Source organism: Acipenser ruthenus, chromosome 3 (assembly GCF_902713425.1).
Source record: "Acipenser ruthenus chromosome 3, fAciRut3.2 maternal haplotype, whole genome shotgun sequence".
Classification (NCBI taxonomy): domain Eukaryota; kingdom Metazoa; phylum Chordata; class Actinopteri; order Acipenseriformes; family Acipenseridae; genus Acipenser; species Acipenser ruthenus.
Window position 1 is genome coordinate 90,482,874 of NC_081191.1, and position 27,047 is coordinate 90,509,920.

Genomic DNA, 27,047 nt, shown 5'->3' on the forward strand with positions numbered 1-27,047 from the left:
GGGTCTACAGTAGGAAGCAAAGCTACTTTTTGCATTCTCATCTCTGGGGTAAGAAGTGAACTTGTTTACCACAACTTAGCTCTCTGTGCAGTGAACAGAAACAACAAAAAACGCAAAATTAGGCACAAATGGCACAGGGGAGGCGACGCTTATAAGAGGCTAAGAATTGGGTGAGCATGGAACAGCTCCCTCAACTCTTATTAGAGAAATGAGGCATGATTCCCAGATGAAGTGTTACATTTTCCTTATATTGCTACATCAGAGGAAGAGAAACTAGTTACTAGTTGGGATATTAGCTACAGTATATTTCACTCTAAAAGCCATTAACACCCCTCCCCCCCACTCCTCCTCATCGACTTGCTACAATATTTATGGAAAGTGGAGAAATTTGCCAGGACTCAGGGATAACCAGGCTACAGCGTTTAACATTTAATAACCAGTTATGACAGTCTTTAACCTCTGACCTAAACTGCGTCACATCTAAATACTGCCATTGAGATGCTTAAAATTTAAGAACTAAGGTTATAAACCAGTTTGATCTGGAAAGAATGTCCCTTGGTTCCATACACAGTACCTAGAAGCTCATTATCATCACTCTGCCATCCAAAAATAGGAGAGCTGTGCAGCAGAGTCATCCAAGCAGAAAACTACCTCCCTCACACGACTGGGAGATTTTAATAAATGAGATGATAACCCAATGGAACTTCCAGTCAGGAAAATAAATGTACTTTATCCTCCCCTGAAGTTGTGTGCCTGAAAAATGTCACTAGGATGTTTCAGTTAACAATATAACTAAACAATGAGGGTCACTCAGGCCTTTTTCTTGGCACATGGCAGGCTTGAAATATGGAATTCTAATTGATAAAGACAACATGCCCTTTATAGACAATAATCACTTGATGGTTGTATGCAGCTATTTACTGTAGTATGGCTAGGTAACCTGGCTTTAAAATAGAAACCGTTCCATAAATCTTACCTGTCATACTTTGATATTTGCTTTATGGGTCTCCCATGTGCATTTTTAAAAGAAAGACTTTTTTTTTTTTTTGCAAACATGCATTTTCATTTTTAAATATGCATCTGGTACTATACTAGGTAGAAGGTTTGTAGGCTTTACTTTAAGGTTGTCTGGTATTGTCTCCTTTCCAAGTTTACTGCACCTTAGCAGTGTCTTTGGGGTCAAAGAAAGTACTGCCTGGGGATGAGGGTAACTATGCTTTTCAATTAAAAAAAGAATTAAACGAATGTAACATGCTCAGTAACAATAGTGTTTATAGACTAGTGAGGGAGATGTATGTCTAAAGTACACACAAAGTATCATCCAGTTATAGTTACTATGTGACAAGTGCTATGGACTTCCTTCGATGTTTAGACTTTTTTTTGTGATGTTTGTTCATCCAAACTGTACTGTGCCCTGTTGTTGAAGGCCATTGTTATCTCCTCTTACACTAAATGCATGCTTTATTTATAATTGCTATATATACAAACTTCATTTGGAAATCAGTGTTACTCACAAGAAGACAAGACAGCAGATCTCACAGACTGATGGAGAGCTGAGTTGGGACTTGCTTGGCATGTGCTTCCACATCCAAGACTATTTAAACTACTGGAGTTTTAGAAGACACAGTCTCAGTCAAAAGTAATGGTTGGGAGCAACCACAATTACAGCAGATTGCGAACCAAAATTCTTTGATGGAGTTACATTTAATATATAAATGAATATAAAGTATTAGTAATTATTATATTACTGTGTATTTCTCATGGTCCAGCGTTGTTCTGTCACCTTGCTCGACTGAGAATATTAACCGCTACAATTGTGCATTTCACAGGATAAATCATAAGTATAAAAAAAAAAATGTTAATGTGAAATGTTCCTGTTGCTGTATGTCGGAGTTACTTGAACATCTACTTAGTATAAACCCTTTAAAACTAGTACTCAGCGAATAATGTGTCAGACTATGAACATTGATTTATAATCAAGGCTAGATTATTTGTGAACTTCGACACTTCGTTTCCATATGCAAAAGTACACTGTGTGTGTGTGTGTATATATATATATATATATATATATATATATATATATATATATATATATATATATATAAACTAACAATACGAGTCCCCTCCAGTTTCACCTAATAACCAGACTGGCAAGTTTTTTTTTTCACACGATACATCCAAAGTAACCCAAACCCTGAACTGCAGACGTTTTATAGAGGATGCATTCACTTTACATTTCCATTACTGAGCGTAAGTTTAATAAAGTACCGTTTCAGAAAAAAAGAAAACACTACAAACAATGGCAATCAAAACATAATCGAATGCATGACTGTTTTTTTCTTTCTTCTTCACTTTCTATCTTGTCATTTCAGATTACACAACGAAACAATCTCATTTGAAAAAAGTTACAAAATGCTTGCTACTCACCATTATTTTTACCTGTGACAGGGGCCCATACAATGAAAATAACACAAACAACAGAAAGAAGCATGTACGGGAGTGAAAACCCCATTGATTTAAAAATAATAATGCTCTCTATCAAGAAATGACATTATCCATGGCTTACAGCAAAACAAAACTCTCTTCACCTACAAGTTCTGTGTGTCGTCATAAGAGACGCGAGGGGGAGAGAGAGGGAGACAGAGAAAGTGGGCGTGCTTTTCACAACATGCACCTGAGTAAAACGGTACGCTACTCATGTATTCTGTACTGTGGCGATAGGAATTTTATGAAGGCACCACAAGTCTGATAAAAATGACAGTAAATATAAATGTTAAAATGTATTTATTTATCCAAACAATTCCCGTTCATTCATGTTACATACTATAGTATGGTATATGGACCGCAGATTACTACATGCTGCCAAAGTATAACCATCTGTGATCTAGCTCACTTTCCCGTTTGTTCGCATTCATAAGGGCATATAAGCTTCCCCGGGTTTTTTGTTTTTTTTACACTCCACACTATGAACTGGTAAACCTGCAACAGGGGGTAGAATATAATCTGTAAGATATAATGTGGCTCAGGGAGCTAAAATACATATACTGGCTCCAGTACTGCATGTGAGTTTTTTTTGTTTTTTTTTCAATAGGGGATCGTAAGTAGTATAAACTTCTTAAACCTGTACTAAAATATTGTAAAAGCACTACACGTTAAAATAAATAAATAAACAAACATTTTAGAATAAAACACCTTGAGCATGTGTTTTGCATTCATAAACAAAATATGAATAAATCTACTTTGTTATGTTATCCTTAAAGGAACAATTTGGACACAGATATATGAATTTGTTTATGTGTATAATTAATGGCATAATATAATTTATTTTTAATCATATATTTTAAGATAATAATATGGTATGATGAGGTTATTAGATATGTTTAAAATAGGATTGCTCTTCTAAACAAAAACAAAATAATTATGGCCATTATAATTCCACTCACAGTCGAAATTACTTTCAATTGCCATGGATTACCCTTAAAAATCATAACTGATATTCTAATGTGTTGTTATTCAATGTATAATACAAATACAAAATAAGAATAAGGGCGTCAGTGTGAGATTTTTAGAACACAGTGTTGAGCTGCTGCAGAAGCAAGAGGTGCCTGGAGAGCCAGCCCAGGGTTCTGTGGTATATTCAATAGCACGATAGTTAATAGGAGTGGGCTAAGGTTATATTGACCCGAGTCAACCACAAAACACAGTTATCACATTGTAACTCAAGCCAGACAAAACTCCTAATCCTTCAAAACATTGGTGGATAAAAACAAAATCATTTAACACATTTCACAGGTTTCACAATGTGCCTGACTGTTAATTAATTAAAATTACAGAATTCAAACCCAGGCAAAGCAGAAGCAAATACTGAAAAAAGAATAGTAGAAAGCGTGTATTTAGTTTAGTTATTTAATATTTTGATAATGTCAGACAGCACTAGAGATAGAAAGCATCTCTGCTTATCCACAGAGCAGTAGCAGCACAAGCTGTGTCAATGTAAGCATTCTCCTTGCCCACCCTTTGCCCCTCTTGTGCGCAATGCCAACTGTACAAATTTGTGTGTTGGTTTTGTATTGTTAACCACTGTCTCTTGAGGGCCACACTGGTAGTTAATGTGTCTTACTACAATAATTACTATGAATGTAGTACCTGTATGCAATATTTCACATTTAGTATTTTTATGTCAATGTTATTGTGTATATTATTACAGTAGAACCACATTGACATTTTTTTGTATGAATAGGCATTCAGACTAAGGGGAGCTTATGTATAACAGAAATGCAATTCTGCTGTGCAGTGTTGGGGACAGTTTGACTGTAGTGTGTTGTTCCCCTAAAAAAAAGTACACAACAATGCCTGATAAAAAAGAACAAAGATATAAACATTTATTATTTACATACATTAAATATAATCTTCCCAAGAACAACTGAAATACTGGAAAATATTGGCAAATCCCAATAATATATATCTATATATATATATATATATATTAATGTAAACTTTCAATTGCGCACAGCAGAGACAGTAAAAGCAATAGCAAAGAAAGCATTTCCTGACTGTTGATAAACGATACCCAAAGTGTACGTACTAAAACAACCCAGAGTTTTCTTTTTAATATACACTGCTGAAAGACATTTTGCTTTAATAAAGTGAATTCCAATTACAAGTTTTAATTATGCATGTGCTGGTATAAAGTACTGCAGAGACACATCTTCGTGTAGTAGAATAAAGTGAACAATCCTTTTGTTGACAATATCTGTTGAAAAGAAAAAATAAAATACAACATAAAAGATGTGTCACACAGTCAGTGACGTTTAGCATTTGTTTTAAATGGTGCAGTGATGAGGGAACCTGAGTTTCAGAGGAGAGAGTATGAAAACTACAGAAGTCGGTGTACTGGCACGTTTTTCATATTCACTGCTGTTGGCTTCCTTAAGAAGAATTTCACAAATACAAAAACAATGTATTCATAAATAGAGGCTCTGAAAAAAATATTCAAATACAGTTTGTGAATAGGTCTTGGAGGTGTAAAACAAAATAATTTTGAAGTGCTACCACAAATCTGACTTTGCTTTCAACAGGCGATGAATAAGTTGGAATTGTTGGAAAACTAAAAATGAACTTACTACATATTACTTTGCTTGGATTCACTTGCTGACCAGCAAGAAATTGCAGAAGTTTCCTATTGTCCACTTTTACATCCATCATTGTCTCAGGGTCTCTATCCTGGGTGGAGTCTTGGGATCCATTATCACCTAGTTTTACCACTCACAGTTAGTCGTTTGTACCAATCAAAACTACAATAAAAAACTCACATACACTATGGTTGGATAGAAACACAAGATTTACCAATGCTTACCCCAAGACGGGTTTCCAAGATCTTTGAAATGCGTGGTGACAGATACCAAATCAGTTTCAATCTTCAAATTCATCTCCCCGTTTAAATTGGCTTCCAGCACCTGCAGAGGTGACAGTTTCTGACTCTTAATGCAGTAACATGCACAGATTTAAAAAGCAGTTTAGCATAACAATCATTCCTATGGTTTTGCATGATCTGGAAAACAAAGCATGGTTAATGGTCAAGCCCATTGATCATGCCACAGCACTTTAATGTTTCTTCTCCTTATTCACTTCCTGTCTTAAAGATAATAGGACCCTACCTGACCCCACATGGTTTGCTATGTGAAGCACAGCTTTAGCTGGAGTCCTATTACATGTAACACAGGAAGTGAACTTGTCAACGAATAAAGTCTGGAGGAAAAAAAAGACACTGAGCCCAATTTTTAACAGTGTATGATAAGACACGACTTCAATTAACAGTCACAAATTAATGTTAAAAATCATATTCATGTAAATGTTAGAAAATTACTTATTTCGAGTCCTGGTTATCACACCTTTAAAGCCACAACGGAAAAGAAAAATGTACAGCAAGATGGACGTAGCATATTCTATGTAGCCTCATTATATAACTTACAAGAAAGTTGGACAGGTTCTTCATTCTCTCCACAACATTCTTCATTGTTTTCAGTGGCGGCAGATATATACTAACCTGGGATTTTAAAAAAAACACAATGTGATCATAAGCAGACTGTTTCACAAGGCAGACTCTTTAATCCTAAAATGCCAAAAAGATTTTGTTATGAATACAGTTGTTAAATCATCTATAAAACTGTCAGAGGCAGAGCAGACCATGACAGTGGGTGAATTAAAAGTTCCTGTACAAATCCAAAATATAGATTCCTGATCAAAGATGGAATGTTACAATTAAGTCCACAAAAGCAATATTGGAATGCGTAGATAAATACAGCAACTTATAACAAAGCAACCTACTTTGTTATAAACGCAAAGCTGAGACTTGAGGTATGTTGTCAGCAAATGATGAGCCCTGAATTTGTTTTAATAATAAATGCATTAATTAAGCAATAGAACCCTGCTTGGCATTTGATGGTGGCAACAGTGTCCTGACCATAAATCAATATTTGTTTGAGTGTGAGTGTGAGTGTGAGTGTGTGTGTGTGTGTGTGTGTGTATATATATATACACACACACACACACAATGCCTGTGAGAATGTTTGGAGATAAATCATGTTACTCGCGCTTATGATGTGTCATAGCAAAAATGAACGTCTGTTATGCCTGTCATAGCAAAAAAATAACATCTGTTATGCCCATCATAATAGGGGTACATTTTGCTCCATAGCTGGAACTCATTTTACTGTATTTCAGATCAAGAAGTACTGTAGTTATTATTTATTTTTATAAACACCCGCACAAAAAGTGAAACGTTTAAAAGACTTATCATTCACTTCAAACATTTTAAACATTTAAATGTCTTTATACATAATTCAGGCCTAGGTGACCAAATCTATCTCTTCGAACAGGACATGTTGCCACCTCAACAGCTGCAGCCCAAATGAGCTTCAAAAACACACCATTCCCACAACGAAAGTTACTTCAGTCATTCAACAGATAGTAAGACACTGACATTAATAGATCACTGCAGACGGACAAAACAGTCCCAATTTAAACTGAAGAAATAACAAGAAAATAACGAGAAAAAATAAAAAAAACAAAACGTAAAACAACTCAATAGAAGCGTTGTATAAATCTAATATGCCCAGACTCAACTTAAAACATCAGATAGATTTTTTACACGTTAGCCTGATCTCTTTGAAGGTCTTTAGCTGGAGTCCTATTACATGTAACACAGGAAGTGAACTTGTCAACGAATAAATAAAGTCTAGAGGAAAAAAAAGACACTGAGCCCATGGCTAACTTATATAATAAAATGTATATTTTCCATTGGCCCATGGCATATCCTCTATATACCTTTTTGTTCTCTGGTCAATTCAAACATTTATCATATTACTCATCTAGCAGGAAATAAGTCTTCAAATCACTCACATCGAAATCTGGCACACTGGGCTCCTTGAAATCATTCCAAAGTTTTTTGGGTATAACACCCACAGGAATGTCATGCGTGACAACTCGACTGACTCTTGACAAGGATGGCTTTGGGAGGAGAAAATTCTATTAGCGCTTAGGTATTACTGCAAACTGGTTGAACTTGAACTTATGTATACAGCATAAATGGTCTTACAGGCATCAATGAAGTTTGGTGAGTTATTTAAATACAATTCATCCAACCAGTCACTCAATCATAAATTGAGGTGAAACTACAAGAAAAGTCATTAGACAAGCATTTATACAATTAGAGGGAGGTTAAAGGAAAACATCCTGTTTCTGTTTTGTGTCTCCACAGTTGCAGAGCATTTATACAAGCTGGAAATACTTGTTAAAAAGAAACATGCTTTAAATAAACAGATTGGTATCAGGTCTTAATAATGCTTTCTGTACTTATTTAAATTTGTTCTTTCTGAGGCTCTAAATAACATTTTCTACAGAACATAAAACGGATGGACTATAATACCTGTATAAGTTCAACATTTTATGTTGCTCCTGAGCAAATATAAAGCATCCCTTCTTTTAGGTTTAATGTGACTGAAAAGGGCAAGATAATAATCCATATTAACACTGTTGATTTTTTTGCAGCTAAACTAGTGAATATACTAACAAAATTAATATTCTCTTTTGTTTCACAGCATTTTATAATTGCTAGTTAAGCAACTTTACATCTTACACCTTGAAGAAAATGGCCTAAACATTGTCTGAGAAATAAAAAAGGTAAAAACATGCATGCAGAAACAGGATTGTCTTAATAGCTTCCGAATTAAAGGCTAATTTTAGAACAGCTGTTTACTTACGAGTCAATCTGTTAGCGATCACCTTCCTGTGCTTGTCATTGATTGCTGCACTTACCAGTTCAACAGCCACAGTAATACAAGGGCAATGCTTGTTTGTCAACTTGATCTTAAGTGACTTGGCATTGTGGGCTGTTTTCAAAGCCCTGGAAAGATTCTCAGCAGCCAAATCCATGTAGATCTCATTGTGTTCAGTCGATACCCCCTCCAGCTGAAACTCATCAAAAAAGTTTCCCTGTCGAGAGAATAAAGGTAATTACAAGTGGACCTTAAAACTGAGATTTATTACAGTAGCAGCTGTTATATCCGATCCTGTAAGATACAATACCCTCTGTTAACATTTGGAACTCTGGCACGGGTCATTTACACTGCTACCAGTGCAACAGTACACATTGAAACTGATCACTGCACCCTGTATTGTGGGTCTGAATCAGTAAATTCAGCTCTTAGCAGGAACAAAATTGAGGCCCAGGGGATTAATGGTGTCTGCAAAGTCTAAAAATTGCATTAGACACTTCAATAGATCAATACATCATATTGACTAATCATCTGTGGTCATAATAAAATTACCTGGGATAACTCACACCACATGCTGACACCCCCATTGGCAACTTTATCAGACAGGATGAAATACAACTTGTCAGTGGTGAGTCGCAGTGTGCATGTCTTGGTTAGTTTGGAGATTGTATTCACCACACCTAGGAGAAAAAAATAAAATAAAATAAGATTCCCATAGACAGTATCCCAGCATGTAACGGGTGTTCCAATTTTGGACAGCATCCACGATTTAATGTCATATTCTAAATACATGTAAATATTCTTGATCATATTGAGAATTATTTGATAAATGGAAGGGACTTGTTGCAATCCTGCTATTTATGGAAAAGCCTAAATATTGAATATGAAGTTATATATATATATATATATATATATATATATATATATATATATATATATATATATATATATATATAAAGCCCTGGGGTTGGGCAAAGACACCATAGCTAAATAAAAGTCCCTTCTGATTGATGAGGCTGCAATCATGAAATTAAATGTCGACTGTCGAGCTAAGTGCTCTGGTCGCCACAGACCTCGTAGAAGTACAGTGTACGTCGAAACAGAAGAAACCCATTACTCCAGTGTTAATGCAGTTGTTACTGGTATCATATTTTAACAAATACCGGCAGCTTAGATTTTCTAGAAACCAAACCGTTTCTTTTTAGGAATCAAACTGCCTATCGAAAACGATTAATTATTTACAATCTTACATTTTAATATGCTGATTTTAAAATCGATTTTCAATAACATTAAACACACACAAACACAAAATCCTAAACAAATGTTTTACTTCATAAACATCCACAACCCATCAGCAATATGATGTACCGTACATAAATACACTTTCAGATTCACTCACGTGTAAAATGGTTAAGGCAGCCTATGTCGATCATTTTAGCTCGAAATCTCATTTTTATGTTGTTTTGTTTCAGCTTTAAACAGATATACTTTATGAGCGTAGTGTTTATTTATTTTTTATTTTTATCAGGACCATTCAAAATGTGGCGCTACTTGTGCTGCAGTCATTTGAGTCCCCTCTACAACAAGTATTACAAATACTCCCGTAGTAAGTATAAAACTTATTTACAGATTATTATTGATACTACTGTCAATGATGTACTGTAATATCTTTTTTGATTTTGTACAACGAATAGTAAAATATTATTACAAGCATGTGGTCATATATTATGTTATATTGGAAGGGAAATGTTTTATTAAAAAAGACCCTTGATGCACATCGAAAGTGATATAAAACGTACACTGTGGACTGTGGCTTTACGTTGCGCTCGTAGCAGACAGACTAAAAGAATTGAATCTATTCAGTCTTGAACAAAGAAGACTACGCGGTGATCTGATTCAAACATTCAAAATCCTAAAAGGTATAGACAATGTCAACCCAGGGGACTTCTTTGACCTGAAAAAAGAAACAAGGACCAGGGGTCACAAATGGAGATTAGATAAAGGGGCATTCAGAACAGAAAATAGGAGGCACTTTTTTACACAGAGAATTGTGAGGGTATGGAACTCCCCAGTAATGTTGTTGAAGCCGACACCCTGACATCCTTCAAGAAGCTGCTTGATGAGATTCTGGGATCAATAAGCTACTAACAACCAAACGAGCAAGATGGGCTGAATGGCATCCTCTCGTTTGTAAACTTTCTTATGTTCTTATGTTCTTAACACCTGTATGGGTGAAACTGCTATGAATAGGAGGCTTATTTCCATCCTTGCCAATTCTAGCACCAGCCCCACCCGAGAAAGTCGTGCCACCTTGATGAATATTACTGCACTGGTATTTGCCAACCTTCAGAAAAACGGAAGCCACGCGTTATTCCTCGTATCGTATCACTGCATTGAATTCATGTACACCATATCCAAACATCGGTAAATCATGATATACTGAACATTTACTCTTTACATACGGTGTGTACTAGAATGACGTCACTCTGTTTGCTTTGCACAAACGCCAGGCAGGAACCAAATAACCTCTTAAGTACTACCCTGAATTATGGATTATTATTGTAGTTTTTTGTTTTGTTTTGTTTTTTTAGCAAGCACCAACTGATGATTTAGTAGTCGATCGGTATTGCGCATTACTGTCCCCAAGACCACCGAAGCCGGTTCCAATAAACCCCTCCTCCCTCACGTGATAGAATGAGTAGGGAATATTTAGAACTATCTTCACTCGGCCATTTTGTGGGTGAAGGCAGTGTAGTGTTGTTCAGGCTTGTCCTGCTGGGTTACAGTTAGGCTTTTGTCGTCTTTTCTTGCTGCAGATTAACAAGAACGGCATCAGCGCGCCGAGACATTTCATCTCAACACAGTTGTCGTACTAATATCGCATGTCCACTATCCAGAACCTCCAATCTTTCGGTAAGTCATTGGGATCTGTCCTCCACCGCCGCCACGGTATACTTTCTTCTTTGTCTGACCCGATAGATAGAAAAAAAGGTGTCTGTCTTGTTCATCGTCTTATTTTTAAAGTAACAAATGCCACGCTTGATTAGTAAACCAATGACTAATTAGGTTATAGTGATAAGTTCTGACAAGTTTGGAATGGAAGTAAATTTACTTTGAGCCTACAACTATTGTTTTCTAAGAAAAGCTGCACATTCATATTTGCAACTAGCAGCTCTCCGTTTTATATGCGCATTGGTTTGCCAGTTTATGGCTAAATTAAATGTAGTGTTTATAATTTGTATATAATGCATTTTGTTGCCGTTAATCGGAAAATGCTTTACTTGTATCAGGCATAGAAATCAAAGCTCTCTCTCTCTCTCTCTCTCTCTCTCTCTCTCTCTCTCTCTCTCATATAATATATATATATATATATATATATATATATATATATATATATATATATATATATATATACTTGGTTTTATTTATTATATATACGCTAGGCAACTAACTTGTAACGAGACCACATTTGGATTACTTTGTTTGAAGCAGTGTACTTTTAAGTTGTAATGCATGACTTGGGTGTATATTGTTCATGTCGCTCGTTAAAACTTATCTGTTATTTTGAAGATCCCTTTGCTGATGCAACCAAGGGTGACGACTTACTCCCGGCAGGGACTGAAGAATACATTCACATAAGGATCCAACAACGTAACGGCCGTAAAACGCTGACTACTGTTCAGGGAATAGCAGATGACTATGATAAAAAGAAGCTCGTAAAAGCTTTCAAAAAGGTAGTTATTAAAAGACTATATGTGGGTTATATTTAGTAAAGTACATGTTCCTTTTTTTTATTGCGGTTTTAACTACAAATTCATTTCACGTGGGCACCGATTCTGTCGTTTGTTTTAACGAAGGCAGTGCTCTACCATTGCTTGATCTTAATCTGAAAATTGAGACATAAGGTTATATAGGCGCAGCATTAGTAAATGCATTTCAGTTGGTGTATGAGATGGTTTAAGGATTGTCAGATTGCCATTTCTTTGATTCTATACTGATCAGTATTTTATGATGCGTATTTCAGTAAATGTTTAACAATTATATTGGCTTGCAGAAATTTGCTTGTAATGGTACTGTGATTGAACACCCTGAATACGGTGAAGTGATCCAGCTTCAAGGTGATCAGAGAAAGAACATTTGCCAGTTCCTCCTTGAGGTGAGTTGCTTTGTTGTCTTTCATTTAAGTTGTTAATTTTAATAATCTATTTTGTGTGAGTAGTGTGGTTTAACCAAGTTTTTAAATGGATGTAATACATAATGTGGCTTGCAGTTAATGATATTTTCTGGCTTCTAATGGGCTACATACATGACCTAGCCACCCAACATAACCTCCTGGAACTAGGGGAGGGACAATATTTAGATGGGGCGCATTCTAAATGTGGATATCTGTTCTCATGTTGACTGTTGCACTTAAAATGCAATATAGTTAGGGCTTCTGATTTTTGGTTTTAACTGGTAAAAACCAATAATGCCCCTAGTACAATGAAAATATCTGTGGAAATGGTTACTCCATTCATGTTGACCACCCCTTTCCCATAATAAAAAAAAAAATACCTTTCCCAGTGCAGCTAGGCAATGATCTTCCTTCCTGACTTGTATCTATCATTGATTCATTCTGAATACTTTTAAACTTAAGATATGGAGTATTTCAAACAGAATCGAAAATTGTGGTAAAAAAAAAAAAAAACATGTGCACACACACGCACAAAAACCCTAGAACAATGCCCGTGACCATAAAGATTTAGCTTAGTTGTGGAAGACTGCAAGGGAAAGAAGGTGCAAGATAAGTATGCAAGTACTGTCTAGTTATTTCTATACATATTTTGACAGAAAAAACGGCCAAGCATTTTGGAAAGTAACTGAAAACAATTTTCATACAGTATATAAAAGGTGAATGCCCTGAAAAAATACAATTTTACATAACTCAAATAGCTTACAATAAGCACCGAAAAATGAAATTATTAAACTGAGACAGAACCCCTAAATATAGCCTTTCTTATTTCTTAGCAGACGCCCTTATCCAGGGCGACTTACAATTGTTACAAGATATCGCATTATTTTTTACATACAATTACATTATTTTTTACACATTAGTTTTACATATAATTACCCATTTATACAGTTGGGTTTTTACTGGAGCAATCTAGGTAAAGTACCTTGCTCAAGGGTACAGCAGCAGTGTCCCCCACCTGGGACTGAACCCACGATCCTCTGGTTACGAGTCCAGAGCCCTAACGACTATTCCACTATTTGACTTTGGTTTAGTTGCACCTTATGCATAATGATGGTTGAAGACATAATAAAGGTGTATGGCTTTGAACGTTACTGTGAGAAAAACTATGAAGTTCAGGCTTTAGTGCAAAAAGGACATGCAACAGTATTTAGACCACAAATAGGATCTGTCAAGTAACTATGGAATTCTTGATAGTGAAGGTTGTTTACCATGCTTAGTGTTAATCTGTTTTGCAGGTTGGCATTGTCAAAGAGGAGCAACTGAAGGTTCATGGATTTTAAAAATATGCAAACATTTTTGTAGTAAAGATTTTTTCTTCAGGACTGGCCAACAGAATATACTGAACAAAAAAAAAACAAGTTTGAACACAATTTGCTAAATTGTTAACATACTGTAGGTTCATCCTCTAGGAGAGCTATCATCCAGCCAGGGGTGATAAAAGCTGTGATTTTATGTTTGGGTTCTGCAACACTACCTTCCCCTTGCAGGAGTTATGTTACTTTACCAGGAATCTGAGTAGGTTAAGATGAAACCTTTGCGGATAAGCCATGCCACATTGGAGAAGCCTGCTCGCAAGTGAACGTAACCGTGCACTTGGCATTTTGAAAAATGGTCATATGCAGCATCCATGTGCCACCCCAGTGAAGGAGCACCAGTACCCTCCGACAGCTTCCAGGAAGCAGAGATTTGCAACACGCCTGACCACACAACTTTGCATAGCTACTCGAACCCGTGTATCTAAACAGACGGTGCTAAGCAGACTGAGACAAGCTAAACTAATGGCAAAGAGACCTGTAAGCCATTCCTCAAGACGCATGTCACTTCCCGCTAAACAGAAGTGTCCTGCGATGGCCAGAGCAGTCTCCTGACTTGTTCCCACTGGAGAGAGTTAGATGCTGTCCTCACTTCTCCACACTCTGTAATCTGAGACAAACCCTGCAGGTGGAGTGACATGCCATTCCTCTTTGTTGGGTCCAGGGACTCGTCACAAGAATGTGATGTTGCTGCACGGCCTGAGTTATTTCGAAAGGTGCGCACACCCTGCAAGTATGACTACCAAAATGCCCTGGTGACAAATACTAGAGCTTCAGTTTTGAACTACTTGGTAAAAATGAATGTTTTCATATGTTGCATACAACAATAAACATACATTTGATATTAAGTACATACAAATGCCAAATTGAGTGTTGATAATATATATATAATATAACATTTAATTTTTTTTTGTTCAGTGTATCTTGGCTTTATCAAACATGCATATTTACAGTGAAAGGACTTGTCACATGTGTGAACATTCAGCGTTTGCGATCCAGTGTGCATGCCTATGGAAAATGTGTTTCTCGTAGGCCGGTAATGGATAAGAACTGCAGCAAGATGGGCACTTGAGAAAACTAGCCCCCCCTTTTTTGTTTTTATAAGCCATGTTTTAGTTCTGACTGTTTTAATTTCCACCCTTTTTAATTTAATGTGTTGAACCATGTTGTATAAACAAATTTACAAATAAAATCAGGTGTGAGTTCTGTCTGCTGTTATTATTACCATTGTCCCTCTTTGCAAAGCTCTTTGTTTTGAGAATTCCAAACTTAATATGTCAATTACAAACACCATAACATAGGGAGGGTGGTTGAGGAAGCTGAACATTATGTTGTACTGTGCTTTTATAATTAAATGTTACCCACATCTAGAGGGGGACCAGAAAAAGATAATGTTCATTAAAATTCAAAACAGCTTCATGTAGAGTCTAAACAACTGCTCTCCTGTCCCTTTTTGTAGGATATATCGGAATTAAAATAAAAAAAATAAAAAAAAATCATAATCTGCTCTATAAGGGGACATTAGCAGGTTCTATGGCAGGTAATGGATGTACAGTGCCTATAGTAAGTATTCACCCCCCTTGGCCGTTTTCAGTTTGTTGTGTTACAACCTGAAATCTTGATGCATTTAAATGTTTTTTTTTTTTCCTTTGATTTACACAACCTACTCAAAACTTTGAAGAGGCAAGAGAATTTTTGTTGTGAAACACAGTTAATGAAAAATAAAAAAAAACTGAAATCAATACTTGATAGAACCACCTTTGGCAGCAATTACAGCTGTGAGTCTTTTGGGGTAAGTCTCTACCACGTTTGCACATCTGGATCGTGCAATATTCGCCCATTCTTCTTGGCAAAATTGTTCAAGCTCTGCCAAGTTGGATGGGGATCGTTGGTGGACAGCTATTTTAAAGTCTTGCCACAGATTCTCACTCGGATTCAAGTCTGGGCTTTGACTGGGCCTCTCTAGGACATTCACTTTCTTGTTTTTAAGCCACTCCAGTGTTGCTATGGCTGTGTGCTTGGTGTCATTGTCCTACTGAAAGGTGAATCTCTGTCCCAGTCTTAGGTCTTTTGCAGACTGAAGCAGGTTTTCCTCAAGGATTTTCCTGTATTTATCCCTCTACCCTGACAAGCTTCCCAGTCCCTGCCAATGAAAAGCATCCCCATAGCATGATGCTGCCACCACCATGCTTCACAGTAGGGATGGTGTTACCTGGGTGATGTGCAGTGTTGGGCTTGCGCCAGATGTAACGCTTGGAATCTAGATCAAAAAGTTCAATGTGTAGTTTTTGTTGATGAATGCTACTAATCTTTTTGTATCACTACTGCACAACCAAATATTTCTTTTTGTCATGACACAGACCCACTAGCGTTTTTTTTCCCTCATCTGAGCACCATATACACACGGGGGAGGGGGGGGGGGGGATGTATTTTCCCTTTATAATTAAGTTAATTCCATTGATAACTAGCCTTTCCTGGTTCTTTCTAATAATAAAAAAAGGAATGGATGGCTGAGTGGAATGATAAAAAGCTTTTATTGTAGCTTTTAAGATAGGTGCTTTCTGTGGTTCAGGAAATAAAAAGCAATACAGAGGAAATTACTAGGGGTTTTGTGCTTTTCTTAATGTTTTGGCCAAATTTGTTTCCAGTCCATGGTAATTCCTGTTTTCTCATTTTGTTATTGTATATCCGTGAAGTACAATATATAGATATGCTGTAGATTTTCAAAGTTTTTTTGATATACTCTATGTTTTCTTGTCCCTTTAAATCTAGAGTAGCAGCCGCACAAAGTGGAGCTCGTGTACATTGTGCAGGTCACGTAGTGTAATAACGGAAGCTTGTTTTTAATTCCATCTCGTGTGAATGAATTCTAGATATACACACCAGGGAAACTGTTTTGTACTTAATTACTTGCTGTCTACATTTGTAAGAAATCATAATTAAAATGAACAGAATTGTGTTGTCCAGGTGCAAACTGAGGTAGTACAATATGTTTATTACAAAAACAGGTAGCATGTGTAACAGGGTGGAGGCTGGCTTGGAACCGGTGACCATGCACACCGCAAGCCAGCGTCTTAACCACCATGCAAAGGAGCCGGGCTTGTCTGCATTCGTGGTTTTAGAGCTTTTAACCTCATCTCCTTTCATAGACTGGGGATAGAATTCGTAACAGCAGTGTATCACACAACAGTACCCGTTGCACAAGCTATTGCTATATTTATAACAAAAACAGAGGTAGCACATTCTCTCTGTTTTTTTCCTTTCTCCAAAGACGACTAAATGTAATTACAATGGCTCTCAAAAGTATTCACCCCCCTTGGACTGATGTACTCGGCTGGGAAATTAGTGTTGAAACAAGTAAGATATTTGATATTTCATTTGTTAGCCAGTTTCCCGGTGGTGCAACAAGTTAGTAAGTCATGTAATTAGAAATGTTTGTTAAGCGCAGGATCGAATCCCTGCTCTTCCGAGGAAGTGTGCGTGTAGAGAACTTGTTTTAGATTATTAAAAAATAATAATAGTGACATTTTGCAAAATGCAAAACTAAAAGAATCATATTTGCTGATATTTTTTTTAAATAAACGAATTGAAAAAAAAAAAGAGAAAGAAATAATAAATGCTTCCTTCCAGGAGTAATCTAGGCTATATTTCAACGAAGCATTGTATTGATTCTGGTTCAGTCAGATCACGTGATGTGTTGCTTCATGCGGAACACTTTGCTTCAGATGGTTCGAGGCGGGTTACGTCATTTGTTTGCTTCACATGAAGCAGTGGTCATTTGAATCACCTGAAGTAGTGAATCACTGAATCATGTGACTGATCCAAAGCCTTAATGAGCTCCTGTGAGCGATTTGAAGCCTCATGAGGCAATGAACCCCGTGTATGATTTGAAGCCTCAATGAAGCAATGAACCTCGTGAATGATTTGAAGCTCCGCACTAATGTAGTTGAATCAGTTGAAGCCCCTCTCCAAAACTCATAGGCATTCTAGTATTAGGCATAGCATTTATGGGTCATTAGTTCAGTGTCTCTCGGATGGCGAGATTATTTTTAAGCATACAACATACTTGAAGCGTAACCCCAAGTCAATTAAAGCCTATTGGAAATTTAAAAAAAAGGGTTTTTAAAGTGCATAATATATAGAAACATAACAATAATAATGTTTATTTTATTACATATCAGCAAAACATACTTGAATGCAAAGATTTCTACATATACATATATATTTTTATAAAAAAAATAATAAAGAAAAGCATATTGCATATATGACTTGGCGGACGCAAACCTCTGGATTGAGGTTGATTACTTCCTCGCAGTAAACCATAGAGGTGCCACGGATCCCACAGTAATAACACAAACATCAACATATGGTGCTTTAAGGTGTAATGGTGTTTTTTCAATAGTGTAGCAATTTGATATTTATGTATCACAATGAAATAATATTGAATTCAAGACTTTGACAAAGGTTTGAAATGACATTTTATTAACAATTATTTCTGGAAAACATCTCAAATAATCATTACATGTATTTTTATAATAATTAACAATAATTAAACTCCCCCAATGTCACATAGTAGTAGCCAGCATATATATATATATATATATATATATATATATATATATATATATATATATATATATATATATATATATATATATAAATTTAACAAAGATTAATTGAAATTATTTTAAAATGTAATTTGACAAACAGTATATTCTTCCTTCCAGTTCTAACCTACGTCAACGAAGCATTATTGATTCGAAGTAAGGCATTGTATTAGTGGTTTGTGTCTTCTTTTGTAAATATACCATCAAAACGTTTCGATAGTGCACCCACACCGTCAGCAAGAGTTTACTCCGTGAGCATGCATGACTGAATACCCCAAGCGTCTGCAGCTTCAGAGGATCCGTAGAACTGTTGGCGTTTGTGTCACGTGATGTATTGCTTCATGCGATCCAATTGAACCTTTGCTTCTAATGGTTCGAGTCGAGTCGAAGCTGGTGAGGCTTTGTACCCATCACTAGTTAGTACATTTCCTAACAAAAACTACATCATGAAGAGGAAGGAACATTCAAAGCAAATCCGGAATAAGGTTCTTCAAAAGCACCAATCGGGTAGAATAGAAGAACATTTACAAGGCATTAAGAAATGGAGAGAATATGGCACAACTGTGAATCTGTCTTGAACAGGCCGTCCTCAAAAACTGAGTATCCGGGCGAGAAGGGTACTAGTCAGGGAGGCCACCAAGAGGCCTATGGCAACTTTAAAGGAGTTACAGTCTTCCACGGCTGAGCTGGGAGACACTGTGCATACAGCAACAATAGCCCGGGTGCTTCACAAAACTGACCTTTATGGGAGAGTGGCAAAAAGAAAGCCATTGTTGAAAAAAACTCACATCAAATCTCGGCTAGAGTTTGACAGAAGGCATGTGGGAGACTCTGAGACCAAGTGGAAGAAGATTCTATGGTCTGATGAGACCAAAATAGAGCTTTTTGGCCTCAACGCTAATGTTTGGCGCAAGCCTAACACCACACATCATCCTGGGAACACCATCCCTGCTGTGAAGCATGGTGGTGGCAGCATCATGCTATGGGGATGCTTCTCTGCGTCAGGGCCTGGAAAGCTTGTGAAGATAGAGGGCAAAATGGATGCTGCAAAGTACAGAGAAATCCTGGAGGAAAACCTGCTGAAGTCTGCAAGAGACCTGGGACTTGGGAGAAGATTCATCTTCCAGCAGGACAATGACTCCAAACATACTGCCAAAGCCACACTGGAGTGGCTTAAAAACAAAACGGTCAATGTCCTGGAGTAGCCCAGTCAAACCCAGACCTCAATCAAATTGAGAATATGTGGAAAGAGTTGAAAATTGCTGTTCTGGGAACTGGGAGTCGAAAATGAAAATACATGATTGTAATTGTCTGTTTTACTCTCCTTTTTCTCTCTTTATCTGTCTCCTCCAAACACAACCTTCTCTCACATTCTTGTCTCCCCCAATCTTACAGTCTTTTCCACGCACCCCCTTATAGCCCCTCGCTCCCTTCGCCCCTTACTCAGACTCCCGCCCCCACATCTTTTGCGCCAAACCTGCACCCCAATTCTACACACACATCCACACACAACATGCAACCCCTGTGTGCATACACCCACCATGCAACTCCTGCACGCACACACACCCTCTACTGCCAAAGCCACACTGGAGTGGCTTAAAAACAAAACGGTCAATGTCCTGGAGTAGCCCAGTCAAACCCAGACCTCAATCAAATTGAGAATATGTGGAAAGAGTTGAAAATTGCTGTTCACCAAAGGTCCCCGTCCAACTTGACGGAGCTTGAGCAATTTTGCAAAGAATGGGCAAAAATTGCAGTGTCCAGATGTGCAAAGCTGGTAGAGACTTATGCAATCAATTATTTTCAGTTTTGTATTTGTAATTAATTTAGAACAATTTGTAGATTTTATTTTTCACTTTGACATTATGGACTTTTTTTGTGGAGATCAGTTGCAAAAACTCCTAATTAAATCCATTTTGATTCCATGTTGTAACACAATAAAATGTGGAAAAGTCCAAGGGGGGTGAATACTTTTGAGAGCCACTGTATTTGTTAAATGTTTTCCTTAACATTCCCTCCAGCACAAAAGTGGTGCCAGTAGGCTACCACTAATTCCAAGTAAGCCTACTGCTAATATGCATTTTGTTTTATGACAAATGTTATAAAAAAAAACAAAAAAACACATGAATTCTGAATCCTTTAACAAAACCCTGTCTTCTTGTTTGTCCCAACTCTGATTGAATTATTGAACCAACCAATCCTATTTGATGGACAGTTCTGTTCTTTTGTAACTTTTTGGTAGCCAGTTTATCTATACAAATCAGGCTCTGCTCCAATCATGAGAATTTAAAAAGGGGATTGGCCTGGTATTCCGTGACCTTACCTGGAGGTCAATGGTGTCCTGGTATGTCCACAGACTTCTTAGTTTGTGAGATATGGAGCGTGAAGGATAGATGTAAAGCATCATGTTAGTATCACATCTTGCTTTCATATAATGTCACAAGAGATCACCTAGAACATCTACATTACAACAGCACCATAGTTCAAGAAATACATTTTCACCCAGAAATTCAAGTGTGTGTGTATTTGGGATATAATGGTTACTATAATTCTGCATGTTCTCATAATTCTTGTAATAACGCATCTATCCACCAGAGGGAGTGATCAGCTCATGTAGTAAGAGTACTGCCTATGCTGGATTACATTATTTTTCCCATTGAGTATCTGGAAAATTCAATTAAAAAAGGACATTTTAAAAATCCATATTTAGTGGCTATTTGTTTTGTGGCTTTGCACACATTTTTTTAGAGACTTCAAAATGTATGGACCAAACAAGTTTCCAGACTTCATTTTTCTCACTTTAGACAGTGTATTATAGTTACTGGAGATCTTACATAACTGCTTCTTTGGACTTGGCACCTCCTTCACTGGTATCTGTCTGTGCTGTATTACTTTCACACCTGCTTTGTTATTTGAGTTCCTTAACTGACATATATTTGTCAAATAGCGATGGTAAGGAACACATTACAATCACTTTTAATCACATCTTTAAACAGATTATTTCTTCATTCAGATGTTGCTGTTTTAAAACATGATTTTTTGTTGTTGTTATATTTCCTTGAAAACGTTTGATTGAAATATGTGTTTTATTATATCGCTCTGACCTAAATAAATATAGCTGGACGAAAACTATTACACGAATCTAAACTACCTTATTTGGTAGCCTTCCTCTAATATCTTCTAAATCTTTTCTAACCATCCTTTCAAACCTAGTCACAAGATATGTCATTTTAAAAGGTACCTTAGGTTATTGGTTATGAAACGAGAGAGAGAGAGAGAGAAAGAGAAAGAATCAATTATTTTTTACCTAATTAGGTTCTCCCATGGAGAATGCTGGTTTGCTTACAATAACACAGTACTTAATTAAGTTAAATAATTAGCAGTCCAGGTGTGGAATTAATTGAACAAGATAAATATCTTTCCAGCTGGAATATGTGTGTTGCAACCTCGACATCTTGAGAGGATTTACTTTCTTCAGCATGACGGTATTTAGCACAGTGGCCACTGAACGTCCTGCCACATGTGGATCAGTTAATACACCAGGTAAAGCACAGATCATTTATATTGACGATTCAAAGACATGACAACATATTAGAATTCAAAATGAACCTTAATTAAACAATGTGTCCAACTGAAACCAAAGAAATGGTAAAGAAAGACTATTCCCAGATTCCGGCTTGCCAGTCAGATTACATTCATTGTTAGATGAATGATAGCGAGAAAGAAAGAATGAAGCCCTTTGCCTCAGTTCTCTTGTGATGCTGGATTCAGAGCTCCAGGATGTTTCAAACACTTTAGCTCTGCCTTCTCTTAAAGAAAAGTGTCATTGTTCATTGAGTCACCCTTATAATACATGTACTAGTGTGCTACCCTCAGACACCCTTGCAGAAAGTCCAACCGACAAGCACAATTGGCCAATAAAAATATATATGAAGGTGTTTACGACAGAAAACTCATGAGTAGCTGATTGATCTCAACTTTCTCAATTTCGGTTTTAAAGGATCCCAGTGAGTCTCAACAACATGATTAGGTAACCCATTCCATACCCTCACCACTCTTGACAAACTCTGGAGTTCTATTTTAGCAGCTCAGAAGTGTTATATATTGTAGTGTTTTCGGGTTCTTCTGGGACAGAAATGAGACTGCAACCGTGAGTAGATGAAGGCTCAAGCCGTTTATTTTTGTATAATAATAAGTGAAATAAAATCATAAAAGTAGGGGAAGGGAACTGGGAGTCGAAAATGAAAATACATGATTGTAATTGTCTGTTTTACTCTCCTTTTTCTCTCTTTATCTGTCTCCTCCAAACACAACCTTCTCTCACATTCTTGTCTCCCCCAATCTTACAGTCTTTTCCACGCACCCCCTTATAGCCCCTCGCTCCCTTCGCCCCTTACTCAGACTCCCGCCCCCACATCTTTTGCGCCAAACCTGCACCCCAATTCTACACACACATCCACACACAACATGCAACCCCTGTGTGCATACACCCACCATGCAACTCCTGCACGCACACACACCCTCTACACTACCCTGATTCTTCCCCTCCCCCAGGATACAATATGATCTTGTTTCTTGCTATGAGGTTAATTTAAAACAGTCTCCTTTTATGTCCAAGGCTATGGAAACTTACACCAATCAATGCTTATTTTGTTTAAAGTCATTCAAGGTGTATGCAATGCTAGAACAGAGCATTTATGTATGCCACTTTATAAATCATTTAATAAATAGAACTATTAGATTATTTTTCCAATTTACATACAGAGCTCTGGATGCTTAAAGCACAATGTGAAACCTTAATTCGCTTTTTAAAGCTCTGTCACATCTTTGCAAAGCCAAATAACCTTTGGTATTAACCGTTACCTGTCTCAAGTCACAGCCAATCAAAATCAGTTTCCTGGGAAATGTAAAATGTAAACACAAGGTGATTTATGATAATATGTACAGTTCACCCTGTCTTTTAGAGTATATTTTGTGTATCACTAACGTGATACAATCTGATGAGTAGCTAATGCAAATTGATTTGCAAAATGCAGTAACAACATTTTATTTCGCTATACGAAACTATATTTTACTTACTATGTGGTTAAATTCATCCTGACCACATGAAAACACCGGTATTTATTAGGTTTAGGTACATTATTATGAGAGCTTCTAATAGTATAAGACTAAAGAAATTTCCATTTGTTTTTTCATTAATCACCTCTAGATGGCAAACTATTCTTGCTAATCCTGATTCAAATAAACACTCATGACCTATTGCCTGGATAAACACGTCCCCCTGCTAATGTGCAAGTGATCTTTTCGAATAAGTAACCTTATGAGAAATAAACATATTCCTTATTGTTTTAATTTAGAATCGTTGACATTTTTGTTCAATTTTGCTGCCATTCACATTATTCTCAGGTAAAATTAACATGTAAGATTTAATTTCTCTCTCTCTCTCTCTCTCTCTCTCTCTCTAAAATGTAGTTAAAAAGATAAAATGCTGGTATTACATTCTACATTCTGATGCCTCCTATCCCTATCATGTAAATTGCACAATTCAAATCTAGATTACCTCTCATGCAGATAAAACCAATTTGTCTTTAATTATCTTCTAGCAATGAAGTTATAACATTTTCAAAACAATAGTAAACAGTGTTTTAACTTATGTACCATTATTATACTAACTAAATATAGTTGAGTTACTTTATCGTGAATTTAGCGCTCCAGAGAGATGAAGGATATGGTCCGAGCTGACTGTGTTGGCTTTGTGATGTGGACTAATGTCCACCAGAAGCAAGACTGACACAACCAAACTAATTTCACTTGTGACCTAAGCGCATTTTAAACTCCAAAGCTGAAAACCAAGAGTCGTTTGAATCAGCCCCCATTAGACATTAAGAATTGTATTTACACTACTACTACTACTTCTGCCCCCTGAGTTTGTGGCCAGGGTCCAGAGGAAGCTGACGGACTTCTTCTGGGCCGGAAAGCACTGGGTCTCTGCGGCGGTTCTGAGCCTCCCTCTGGCCGAAGGAGGGCAAGGGTTGGTGTGCATCTAGAGCCAGGTGCACACCTTCCGCCTCCAGACGCCCTGTGTTATAAGATTGACATAATTATAATTAAACCTGTAAACAGGGGACACTGTTTTCATGGGTTCATATGTTCTTATTGGCTACTGTGAGTATCTACCAAATTTTGTTATGTGGCAATATGTTCCTTTAAGTGTTGCGTTTTACAGGGAAAAGGATGCTTCTCCAATTAACATATTTAGTAAGTGTCAGGTGATCATACAGTCAATAGAGGACATTGACCTTTTTCATTAATTAATGAATATATATTTACATATGTTATATAAAGTGCATCTTTAGTTAATTCTATATTTGCAAGGGTGAGTATCCCTGTGTTTGTATTGATGGCTCTCCAATTTCTTGCAGGAACCCATGTGTTGCAGCTAATATGAACTGAGAGGGAAATTCTAATAAAGTCACAGATGAATACAACCCTATTAAATTCCCAGGGAAAGGGTTTAGTTGTTAATAGAGTCATTTGCTCTGTATGATCATTTTAACTAATTTTGTTAGGACTGGAAGCAATTCAAACAACACTAATGATAACTATAATAAGTAAAGGAAAATCTAGTGGCAATAATGTATACCTGTGCATACCAAAATTAAAAATTGGGATGTGATAAGGAAATTAATAATTGAAACCATTGGTACAAATCCCGTTTTTTATTTTAAAAAAAATACATGTGACCATCTGTGATTGTAATTTTAGTTTACTTACTTGGAAGACTGTGTTAAATGTAGATGTACTTGCATGTAATGGGGCTGCTAGGGGAGTGTTGTTGAGGGACAGGTTAATGGTAACACTCTGGCACATGGAAATGTGAGAGACGTATTGAGGTCACAGAGATGCTTTAAAATTGGCACGTTTTGAAAAAAATCACCTGAATGTGATGACTGAAACAGAAAACGACGTACAAAGTGAATCTAACCAAGAAGTACCATGTAGTTGGGCAGCAGTGTGGAGTAGTGGTTAGGACTCTGGACATTTGACCGGAGGGTCGTGGGTTCAATCCCAGGTTGGGGACAATGCTGCTGTACCCTTGAGCAAGGTACTTTACCTAGATTGCTCCAGTAAAAACCCAACTGTATAAATGGGTAATTGTATGTAAAAATAATGTGATATCTTGTAACAATTGTAAGTTGCCCTAGGTAAGGGTGTCTGCTAAGAAATAAATAATAATAATGTAGTTGATATGTGATATTGGTTCTGTGACTTAGCAGACACATTTTTTGGGACAGGAAAGGCTGCTCTAGCTGTTCATATGACAAACAGGTCAGCTCCACAGCATAACATTTCCATATTCATAATACACTGGCTATATACAGGGCACAATATTACAAGCCTATCTGTAGCAGCCCAATAAGCAGCCAGTTGCTGACTTAAAACTCCTATCTAATATACAGTAGTTGTCTCAAAATCTTTTAGGTTTCTCTCGATAATGGCTGAATGAATTCCTTTCAAATTTTACTGAGCGATGACCCATCATACAGTACTTAAACGTGTACAGATTTGATTTTGGGGAGGATTTGGTGGCCATCTTCGGCTATTTATTCAGCAGGTGGGCTCATCATTTTGTTCACTACCTTAGGCTGAAAAAGATCCTGTGGTATAAACGGGTTGTAAACTGTTTAAAAACAAATCAATGGGTGAGTTGTCTAGTTTATTATTGTGCAAATCACGACAAGATATGAATAACCACCCACTGTGCCACAGTCTTGCAGTGACAGGTGTTCAGAAGAGATAGAACATCATATATCATATCTCCACACTGACACTGTCACTCATTTGTGACTTAAACCATCTGAGGCCCACATTGCTGCACAGCTGCTACACGTACTGTAAAGACAGCAGCGCAAGCAAAACAAGCAGTGATATCTTTTTCATTTCATTTTTTTTTTTTTTTTTTTTTAAGAAACCAAATAGAATATTGCAGCTCTTGGAGAAAATGAATTTATTTCTCTCAGTCATTTTCACTATAAAGTAAAATGTTCTATTTTATAATGTAGTTCATGTAGACATGTCCACCCAGATCCCCTTGGAGAATCCCACAAATGCATATTTCATTCCCCTGATAGTACGAAAACCAAACTGTAATTATAAAATTAGACATTTTGACAAGAAGTGCTTGGACTAATATGTTGGCTTAATGCAAAATTAAGGCTCATTCAATGATAGAAAGGTCATTGCTGCTGTAGAGGAGATTATTAATGTTACAAACTGAAAATCACATTTCATTAGATAAATAAAAGAGCTAACATCGAAGTATAAAAAAGATTGTCAAGAACGCTTTATAAACAGCAGTGAAAAACATAGGCCTCATTTCTTCGAAAGCATAACAGGATTTTTATTTGAACAAGTTATGAAACAGAAACCAATTTAGGTTTCTTAATTATCTTCCTGCAATGAAGTTATAACCTTTTAAATATTTCTATTCTAAAGTGAGCGCTTTAGAATAGAAATGCTGGTGCTCTGATTGAAATGTGGGAACAGCATTGCTGCATGAGGGAGCATGTCCTGCATGCACAGTGACAGTGATCTCTATGAGAAATTCTCTTTCTCC

At 36.8% G+C, this 27,047-nt stretch overlaps 3 protein-coding genes across 4 annotated transcripts in view; 1 reads left to right on the forward strand and 2 right to left on the reverse strand.

The window, feature by feature from the left end:
- LOC117394569 (polycystin-1-like protein 1) overlaps positions 1 to 2,618 on the reverse strand; it is a 61,692-nt gene extending 59,074 nt beyond the window's left edge. For both annotated transcript variants that reach the window (XM_059018746.1, XM_059018745.1), the window contains exon 1: positions 2,428 to 2,618. In XM_059018746.1, the coding sequence (XP_058874729.1) occupies positions 2,428 to 2,512 (85 nt within the window). In that variant the 5' untranslated portion in view covers positions 2,513 to 2,618. The remainder of the gene's footprint in view (positions 1 to 2,427) is intronic.
- Positions 2,619 to 4,396: 1,778 nt separating this feature from the next.
- LOC117394288 (checkpoint protein HUS1-like) lies at positions 4,397 to 9,863 on the reverse strand. Its single transcript, XM_033992407.3, has 8 exons — positions 9,676 to 9,863; positions 8,829 to 8,956; positions 8,317 to 8,493; positions 7,402 to 7,509; positions 5,972 to 6,046; positions 5,357 to 5,456; positions 5,124 to 5,252; positions 4,397 to 4,753 (listed from the first exon to the last, which is right to left on the reverse strand). Exons 1-8 carry the CDS (start codon positions 9,725 to 9,727, stop codon positions 4,671 to 4,673), a joined length of 852 nt encoding a protein of 283 aa, XP_033848298.1. The 5' UTR covers positions 9,728 to 9,863; the 3' UTR covers positions 4,397 to 4,670.
- A 1,121-nt stretch (positions 9,864 to 10,984) lies between these two features.
- Positions 10,985 to 15,029, forward strand: LOC117435631 (eukaryotic translation initiation factor 1b). Its single transcript, XM_034058955.3, has 4 exons — positions 10,985 to 11,189; positions 11,847 to 12,010; positions 12,331 to 12,432; positions 13,746 to 15,029. The coding sequence occupies exons 1-4, from the start codon at positions 11,159 to 11,161 to the stop codon at positions 13,788 to 13,790; spliced, it is 342 nt and encodes a 113-aa protein (XP_033914846.1). The 5' UTR covers positions 10,985 to 11,158; the 3' UTR covers positions 13,791 to 15,029.
- Positions 15,030 to 27,047: the final 12,018 nt, after the last annotated feature.